This window comes from Montipora foliosa, chromosome 14 (genome assembly GCF_036669935.1).
Source record: "Montipora foliosa isolate CH-2021 chromosome 14, ASM3666993v2, whole genome shotgun sequence".
NCBI classification, from domain to species: Eukaryota; Metazoa; Cnidaria; class Anthozoa; order Scleractinia; family Acroporidae; genus Montipora; species Montipora foliosa.
In genome coordinates, this window is record NC_090882.1 from 19,828,998 (window position 1) to 19,838,997 (window position 10,000).

At 40.5% G+C, this 10,000-nt stretch overlaps 1 protein-coding gene across 1 annotated transcript in view; it reads right to left on the bottom strand.

Moving 5' to 3' along the window:
- LOC137985580 (cyclic nucleotide-gated channel alpha-3-like) overlaps positions 1 to 9,415 on the bottom strand; it is a 27,401-nt gene extending 17,986 nt beyond the window's left edge. Inside the window, exons 1-7 of the mRNA XM_068833205.1 lie at positions 9,057 to 9,415; positions 5,299 to 5,312; positions 4,943 to 5,069; positions 2,686 to 2,745; positions 2,180 to 2,257; positions 911 to 1,021; positions 326 to 431 (exon numbers count right to left, since the gene is read on the bottom strand). Coding sequence (XP_068689306.1) covers positions 326 to 431; positions 911 to 1,021; positions 2,180 to 2,257; positions 2,686 to 2,745; positions 4,943 to 5,069; positions 5,299 to 5,312; positions 9,057 to 9,221 — 661 coding nt within the window. The 5' untranslated portion in view covers positions 9,222 to 9,415. The remainder of the gene's footprint in view (positions 1 to 325; positions 432 to 910; positions 1,022 to 2,179; positions 2,258 to 2,685; positions 2,746 to 4,942; positions 5,070 to 5,298; positions 5,313 to 9,056) is intronic.
- Positions 9,416 to 10,000: the final 585 nt, after the last annotated feature.

Sequence of the window (10,000 nt, forward strand, 5' to 3'; positions counted from 1 at the left end):
TCTCTTACGCATTCTCGCCTTCAAGAAGAGCTTTAACGGTGTTACCGTGTAGGGTGGTGAGAGAGTCCGAACTAGCAATCGTGACGTCATTAGGTTCGTTCGACGCCTGTTTGGAACGCTCGGCATTTTTCCCCGATATCGCCGAGTAAACATCGAAAAAATAAATCTTTTCAACTTTAGAGGTTTTGTGATACCATCTACCAATAACTGATCAGGAGTTTCGTGATAAAAGTTGTGTTAATCCTCTTTTTTCATTCGAGGAAATTTAACTTAAGTATAGGTAACAAAAGGTGGTTAAGTGGATCGTGGAATAAACTAAACTTACAACAAATCAGATAAGACATTGATTCCCAAGGCAGAAGGCAAACCATGTCAACTTTACACCTTCTGCTTCTGGTGTACTTCTCCTTCAGTCGCACAGGATCCTTAATCTTAAATGAAAGAACAACAATATTCATCCAATCAGTTCTTACGTTGTGGTTGGATATAGCAGAATTCCATCAGTTTAGCGATAATAATGAAACTACATCCACGATTACTGTAATCACAAATCCTTGACTATGAGACCGCGCGAAAATTAAGCACTGCCCTGGTATAAACGCCTCGCTTATTTTCAAAAATCCGAGGCAGAATCAAAGTGTGTTCAACATGATAGTCATCACAAACATTAGTGCGCCTTAACTCAATTTCTTGGGAGTTTAACTTCCTTCAATGCGCTAAACATTTACAACAGGAGTGCTCACCTTGTTCGGAAGGTTTTAGTTAAATATTGTCGTTTGTAACCAGTGCCGCAAATGCACCTCAAGAAAGAACAAAATAAATGCCGCGCGATTTTATCAAGCCAATAAAGTTCCGTTTTCCAACCAATGGAGATCAAGAAAGCGACCAGCGCCATGCGGCCCATACGTACCATAATACCGTGGTCATCGCGGTAAGCGGTCCGAAGTTGAACGCATATGTCACAGGCATACAAACAATCGGCAACCAAGTCACCCCACCAAAACAGAAATCTAGACAAAGACTTGGAAGGAAAAGACAACTGTCACACGACAAACAGAAGTAGGAATTTTTTTCTCAAGGAAAGAAATGTTTAAATAAACATTTCTTTCGTTCACGAGACCTTTCACGGGAACAAATAAGCCCAACAAATTGACCTGCTCCCATCTGTGTGGCTTCACACAGCTCTGTTCGTTGGACATTGCACTCGCATCACAGATGTCATGGGTTCTGAATAGTCCATTTCCGAGTCCATGTCTGCCTCCTCTTCAAAGCGAGTCTAAGTGCGAAGTTTTTGCGATGGTAATTCGTTCTACTTTACATATGAATGAAAACTAATTTTCGTAAGAAAAACTTCACACTTAGACGCGCTTTGAAGAGTAGGAAGACATGAACTAGGAAATGGTCTCCTTTTTAGGTATCTACAAGAGACACTTGTCTGACTCAACAGAGAAACGTTCTTGCATAAATATCAGGTAAGATCCCGGATAACAACATGTTAAACATTCTTATAAGTTGAAGTTTCTATTCTTTTCTGGAGCACCTGTTTCGTGGTCAAACAAAAGACCCCACATTTCACAAACCGTAAGACAGCATTCAGGATGACAAGAAATTGTCCACGTTGAACTTAGGCGTCTTCCAAATTAAATGACCAAAAAGGGCCCAGAAAGCGTCAATTTCGAAAAAATATCACTGTTTTTATAGGTTGACAATGGATACGAACTCAGTTCATACTGCCATCGGTATTTCGAAGTATCAGAAATTTGTTACGTATTGTTTAATTTAAGGACGGTGCCTACCAATTCAAAGGTATTTTTGCGCGGTTTATTGAATAGGCGGGAATAGCAGATCTTAACACGTGTTATTGAAATCCAAAAAGAAAATTAAGGGGAACCACGCATTTTTTTGAAGGTAATTAATCAACAATATTTGTAAAAAGCTTTAAAATACAAAGCAATGTATGGCGTTCTTTTCCAAATTGAAGCTTAATTATCTCTGAAAAATGCGTGGTTACCCCCAATTTTCTTTTTGGATACCAAGAGCACTTGCTAAGGTCTGTTTTTCCCTCATAGTTTTGAACTGCGCAAGAATATCCATGTATTAATAAGCATATGTTTTGATAAGCTGCTACGAGGCATGAATTATTAATGAGTATTTGAACGTCCATATCAAATGCTCTTACCTCATCACACATTTCTATAAACGCGATTCTGAGGATGACAGTCCAGAAGTTATAGATGACAATGGCTGCCACTAGTCCCTTTGAAAAAATCAATAGTAACAAACACAATTTTAACTAAGCAGCGGGCAGCAAGCAGCTCTTTAAAACCTTTAATTATATCGGATGCAACCCTAAGAAGGTCAAACTTGAGTCCACGGTCTTTGTTGCATATCTATACACCTTATTCCAAAATGGCCGCTGATTTATGCGGATACAAATTGGCCCTTGTTGCCTCGTTCAAGATAAAATATTCTTTTGAATTTTAAGCTTAAGAACGAGGCATCAAGGGCTACTTTGAATAAAAACAAAAGAATATTTACATGGCGGCCATTTTGGAATAAGGTGTATTCATGTCTTCTGTTCGCAGAAAGAAACAAAAAAAAAGAACTCTTTTCCGTAAACCACTGCGTCCCGGTGAAGACAAATCAAGATTAGCCTTAAATTGTTGAGCAATGAACTTGACGTACCATCCATAAGAAATAGTTGTCATCTTCTGGATCGAAAACGAATCTCTCCGATCGCAAGAGCTGAAAAGGGATAAAAGACAAGTAAGTAAAAAAAAAAACACTTTAAGAAATGTTTTTGTGAGAAATAATTCTCTATTTTCCCAAACGCACTTCCAGATTGCTGCATCGCTCGCTACTACAGTTAAATCAAGAGCCCTCAGCCTCAATTTCCGTTTTGACAATTGTTTCCACCTTTCTTAGTCACACTTCCAAATGTAGCAGAATTCTCATCGCAAAGTTTTGTTCATGAAACTTCACGCAAAGTACAAAACTCCAAAATTTGGTTTTATACTTTCCGCAGCTCGTGTATTCTTCAAAACAACTATAGTGCGGTGAAAAATTGACCGTATAACGAGAGCAAAGAAGTAGACGATCTCTTAACATCAAAAGCTAGTCACTTTCTCGGTCTATAGTCCTTTCCTCTCCCCGTCATAGCAGTTCAAAGCCCTTCCGTTCTCTGGCTTAACACGTCTGAAGCGAAGAGCTCTCATTTTGCTGCTAAAAATAGTATCAATGAATGACGAAACAAAGAAAAAAGGGGCGCGCGCTCCAAACAGCCAATGATGTTACAAGTCTGCTCGCGCGCGCGATTAGCAGGTGACGACGACACAGCAGAGAGCTTAAGCACGCGCGTTTTCGAGACGCGGACGGCAACCGGAAGTGACCTGTTTTCCCTTTAAACTTCTCTTCACACAACCACATTTACATTACCAAGTATCTTTACTCCATTAGAGATGATTAGTATAAAAATCTGAGAGACATCACTGTCCTGGCACGCGAAATGTTCTCTTCCGGTTGCCGTCCTTTGAACGCGCAAGGATTCATGAAGAGATCTGAGGCCCGTTTCTCGAAAGTCCCGAAACTTTACGGGCCGTTTTCGGGTGTCACAATTCCCTTTGTATCTCAAGAACGGAGAGAATTTAAGTCGTCAAACTTCACAGCCATTTTGCTTTTTGTTACTTTGAAATTAAGTTAAAACATCGGCTTTCCAGAACAAGAGGTTGACAGTTTCATAAAAGGCTTTTCGGGCCCGAAAAGTTTTCGGGACTTTTGAGAAACGGGCCCCAGGCCCTAGTTGCGCAGAGGTCGGAAAACTTTTTACTCGGAAAAAGTCTCTCTCCAGAGCACGAAATGGACTTACTTTGATGTGTTCAGAGTGTGCATATTCACGGCTAGGTGACCAAGTACTTAAGGTCGTGTTCTATTGGCATCAACCGTTTCAACCGCAACCGATTTCGGTTGAAGCGGTTGAGGTTTCCCAATAGAACACTTTTCCAACCGTTTTCGGTTGAAACGCGGTAACTCCTGGGAATAGTTATTACCAGACTTCTCAGCGTTGACAAGTTGAGGACCGAAACCAACATAAATGGCCCGCGTAAACGACAGCGGTTGCTGCCAATGCACTTTCAACTGTTTCAACCTAGTTTGATGCCGGTTGAAAAAAAGTTGATTAACCAAACCAACTGAAAACGGTGTTTTTTCCCAATAGAACACGAAGAAACCCAACCAACCCAACCAACTGAAAACGGTTGATCCCAATAGAACACAACCGAAATCTTTGCACAGAACGAAACTGTCGGATAGTGACTTCTGCGCTGGCTAAAGTCATGCAGCTTAACAACCGGAGCCAGGAGATTTAATTAGAAAAATATCTTGAGAGTTCAAACTAGTACTGACAGATTTTTGTTGTTTAATAAAAAGGGAAATAGAGGGAGTACCATCGAAACGTCAGACCCTGGTTTAGTTTCTTTCCTAAACGAGCCGCGAGGTAGTTTTTCGATTTGTGTACCCATTTATCACGTAGAGCTCTGAAGCACCGAAAAAATTGAATACCAGTGCGAGAACAATATACAAATTCGGTTCACTAAAAAGACCTCGAAATTTCTAAAGAGAGTGTGATTGATTCAAATTTGTGAAATTCGTCTGAACGGTTACAATCCAAGACAAATTACACTGGAACATTACAACGCGCACCATTCTCTCTCTTTACCATCTGACTCTTTCCACCCCCCCCCCCCCTCCTCCCCCAGTCAATGTTGGCCCCAAACGAGGTCACGTCATAAGAAGAAGCAATTGAGCGCACTGAGCACGTTCAACAGTGACGGCAAGGGAAGTATGGGAAGGTAACTTTTGCCGTGAAATAATTATTTGCGTAGCAAATTTGACTAAAAAAGGTTGAAGTGTCCTAGATAATTTGTCAAGGACTGTAATTCCAAACCTTCCGAATAGCCTCTCCAATCGAAAGGATGAATATTGTTACTGATCCTCGACTTGAAGGTGAGGAAGCATCCTCGGGTTCTTCTCCGACACTATGCGCTGTTCTCTCCTGGGTACAAGTTCCATTCCTAATTTCACAAAAAAATAACAAAAATATTCAGCTTTATAACTGTTTATCGTGGAGCAATAGTCCTGTAAAATAAGAAAAGAAACGTCAAGATAATATAAAATGCATTTTGAAATTTATTTATCTCCGCTGTTTGTATTTTATTCTTAACTAAAATTAGAAGTTACTTTGTTTAGAGACGTAACACCATTGATGAAAAAATCTAAACCTGCAGAATAAGCTTTACTTACGTGCTTTTTTCATCCTGGGAGCCACACAAAAAGAAACAAAAAAAGAGAAAGAAGGAAGAACAATTAGGAGATAAGTAGGAAACGACAAATCAATCAAAAGGGAGGGGAACATTCAGTAATTGGGATGCACGATACAAATACAGCAACATCAGATTAATTTCACAAGACGGGTACACTTTGAGTAGCTTTCGCGTTACGCTATCCCTCCCTGCCACGTTGGTGGGACGAAGCAATGGTCAAGTGCGTTTAAAAACCGCGTTGATGTGAGTCGCGTTTGTGTCATCGCTGCTTTAGGCTCCATTGTTCCCTCTTCATATTTTTTTTGTGCATCTTGTTTTCCGAACCAATCACGTGAGCAGTTGTAATAGCTGCGTCCTGACCCGCATTAGTGCGCGACTTCGGAAAATACCATAATACTCCTTGTTTGTCCCTCCAAATTTTGCATAAGCATTGTTTTTGTTTTCTCTTGGGACCACTGTAAGTCCCAAGAGAAACAGGAAACAATGCTTATGCAAAATTTGGGGGGACAAGCAAAGAGTATTATGGTATTTTCCGAAGTGACCTATGGACGCAGACCACTGTCCCGCTGTTCCGGTAATGAACATCGTTGGGGAGTGTTAGCAAAGCCGAACGTTACGAAAGTGGTAACACTGCCACATTATATAGCTAAATATGTTTTCTCTGTTAGAGACGATTTGTGTAAAAATCCTTGACAGACTACCGTCCTAGCATACGAAATGGTTACTCCGGTTTACGCCCAAGGTTCAAAAACGTTTCCATGACGCAATACGACCGATGTTTTACTGGAAGTGCAACACCAAACCGTTTGGCACTGATACACTTGTGCACAACCCTCCAAACAAATACTATTAAATTAAATCAAGCCGCTGCTGGCACCCGAAAAAATGCCTAAAACAGCAATGGAAAGAACGAACAAACTTATCACGAGTTATCACGTGGTCCAGGATTGGTTCCCGGGCCATACAGGTTAGATATCTTGCTCCCCTTGGGTATTTAAGTTCTGAAAGAATAGGCCATTTTACAGTTGTTTGCTCAGCGACCAAGCCTATGAATGGCTGCGAGGCTGCCGGTGACCTTGCATTGATACAGACCTCACTGCTTTTATCATGTAAATTGTGTTGTTGTAACGCTAATTAGTCCATATTAACATTACAAAAGCATGAAGGTTTGTATCAAAACAGGGTCACCGGCAGCCTCGCTTCCATTGTTAGGCCTGGTAACTTAGCCACAACTGTAAAATGGTCTATTGGCACGTTGCTCACGAGACAAAAATGCGAGAAACTTCAATCTGACGCGAGGAGTATCGCATAATTTATAAATTTGTGTCTGTCCGCTTATTGACAACAAAAATTAGCCAATGAGGGCGCGAGAATTTTGCAGGCACTGTAAAATTGCTGATTGTCAAATTTGTCATGTGTTATGGGATCCACCACCAAATTGTAGAAGCGAATTAGATTTCCAAACCCTTTCTTGTCCCGTCTTAATGAAGCAACGCGATAATTTTAAACATTATTGGGCATACAAGGAAATATAATTATTTTATTTTTGACCCGCTTTTATTTAAGTCTTTTTCAGATTGCTTCAACAGCCCTTGGGTCAAAACCCTACAATGTTAGTTGAAAACAAGGCTACCGTTTCAGAAAATTAGTTGTTTTACAGTTGGGTTACGTGACACTTGGAACTAAAAAATGGTCAAATGTAAAACACTAAATAACTCGGCAATGCCATTGCTTTACAACGGTTTGCGACCAACTTCACCCTGACAGTAGAGACCTTTAGATACACGTACACCGGTGTACGGGTACGGGTGCGGGTGCGGGTGCGGGTACGGGTACGGGTGCGGGTACGGGTACGGATACGGGTACACGTAAAATGTTCATGCACGTGGCCAAGATACCAGTAGAGTTAACGCACTGGGATTGGTAACGATTGTTTGCAAAGATGGCGCCCGTGGCAGCAAGGTTTGCCCCTCATAGAGCGGTTTTCAATTGAGTGTCGAAAGTAATTAGCGAATTGCTTTGGTTTTGCATTACTTCACTCAGTGATTGGTTCAAAGTGTTCGCGCCATTTTTTCAACCAATCAGAAGTGAAACCAAAACCAATCGCGGCTTGCGCGTGCACATTTTCCCGCGCTTTGTGTCGGCTACGTGTAATTAATTCGAGTTTCGATTGGTTTACTGGATTGTCTCCGTCCTTTTTGATTGGCCAAAGTAATTACTTTGGTTTTGGTTTTGGTTTTACGACACTCGATTGAAACTCGCTCTAAAGTCTATCAAATATATCCAAAATCCTTCCTTATGAATGTTTGAAATTAAAACATCATAAAAACTTAATCGTTTTTCCGCCAATCCACAATGTCTTCTCTGATGTCTACCCCGGAAAAAAACGAGTGGGTCTACCGGATAAGATAGATGACGTCATCGCAAAATAAAAAAAAACATGGCGCTACCTTGGGCGCTACCCGTTCCCCTTACACCGATTTCGGGGTATCTTAAAATCTTTAGTATGTCTCTGAAAAGCCGACCGGCATGATGTTAAAGGTACAAGGATACCAGTCGGAGGTTCTAAACACGTGCAACGGCTGCTGAGAAAACATTTCAGAAGGAACTAGCAACAGAAGCTCGTTAACACTTGCTGAAACGAACGAGTGATATAACCGAGGTATTCACGTAATAATTTAACACCACAGAAGGCGAACCAAGACTAAAACTCTTGTCTCGGAAATCCAATTTAACGAGAGATTTAAGTAAACAAGATACACGCACAAAATGCTGTTAATTTGAAAACTGTCATAATAAAATATTAATTGCGCATATTTTAAAAAGTTAAATCGCTCTCTGACAAGGCGATGAACAAACCAAGCCGGGTGAGAATTGAGCCCTAGGGAGAAGAAATAAACTCGACGAAGTATGTAGGTAAGCTTCGCCATTTACACATGGATCTACTCATTAAATAACTTAATTGAGATACCGGATATGCCTGGTTAACTATAAGGCTACGAGAGAAAACTGGCAAAGACCCATTCGCCCATAATACACCATTTTCCCTGAAGCAATTTGGTTTAATTATTACTCAGATATGAACGAAATTTATTCTGCATCAATAGCAGACCTGACATTGTTATTCAAAATTAACGCACGCAAGTGCCGTGTACCGATATAGAGCAAGGCCGGTGAATATTCAGTTCGGACGAAAAACATTTGGCCCATATTCGATTGATTAAAACTGCAGAAACTATTTGCAAACTTGGAATATCGAAGACCCACTTAATGAGCCAAAATAAAACATGTTTTAAGACAACATTTGGGGAAGCAACAATGAGATTTAAATTTTATTTTGGCTAAGAGAGAATAATGACGTTTCATGACAGATAACAAGACGACCCGAACACTTTGTCCTGTTTAAAATACGAGTAACGAATGGTTTTGTGTACACTTTTGTAAATCTTCAGCTACAATAGTCTTAAGTTTCTATGACTTTCCTTGCTTTCTTTGACACCTGGGGTATAAAAAAATTAACTTAAACCTATAAAGTCAACGATTAGTGACTCGTCAAAAATATGTAAAATTAACACATCGACGAATTCGGGACGCAACCTTCACCTTACAAGTCTGCTTCTGCGAGGGAAACCCGGAGTTTCTAAAGCTGATTGGCCGAGAAGAAGAAGAAGAAGCCCGCTAATCTCAAATGGAATAGATATATGGAAATGCTATAAAAGCAAACGTTGACCATCTAACCTTGGAAGCAGAAATTCGCTTCAAAGCATCGTAGTACACATGATCTTTAGCAGCCTCTTGAGTCTGTAGAATTTCCAACACTGTGGCGATCTTAGGCTGGGTAGCTCTGCGGCGACGATTCTCAGTGTGGAACCATTCTCGTGCAACCGTCCACAGACTGGCCATCCAGCTTCATGCGGGAAACACGACTTAAGCACCTAAGCAGTATTTCTATTGGAACAATGCATATAGAAAAAGTTTGCCTTAACACAATAAATAAACTTGTGTCACGGTCACACTACCAAAAGTAATAAACAAGAAGAACTGGGTTCAGCTGTTTATAAGGCGATTAATTAATTCCCTTCGACTTCTAGCAGTGATCTGTGTGTAAATTATCTTCACAATTTCAAAAAAAAAGTAAGTCAGACAGGTATTGAGAATAAAGATTATCATCAGCTCAGGGTGTGATCTTGATATAACACCAACTTCTCATGACTACCCAACAAAGAACTCATTTTTACTAGTTGGGAGAATTAACGTTTTGATCGTGGGAATGAAAGGGTTGACACGTCAAAAAGTATTATGCTGAAGGAAAGCAAGAGCCTTGTCAAGAAGTTTGGAGGCTAACTATCTTCTGAAAACCTTTTCTTATCAGAAAACTAGTAGCCTGCAATTTAAGTTTCCCGTAGTGATCTAGGATTAGCTTTAACAGGAGTAATTGGAGCAACAGAGAGTTAGAACGTGGGCAACGAACGTAAAAACACACAGGTAGGTGTAGAGCGAGTTTCAGTCGAGTGTCGTAAGACCAAAACTAAAGTAATTACTTTGGCCAATCAAAAAGGACGGAGACAATCCAGTAAACCAATCAAAACTCGAAGTAATTACACGTAGCCGACACAAAGCGCGGGAAAATGTGCACGCGCGAGCTACCATTGGTTTTGGTTTCACTTCTGATTGGTTGAAAA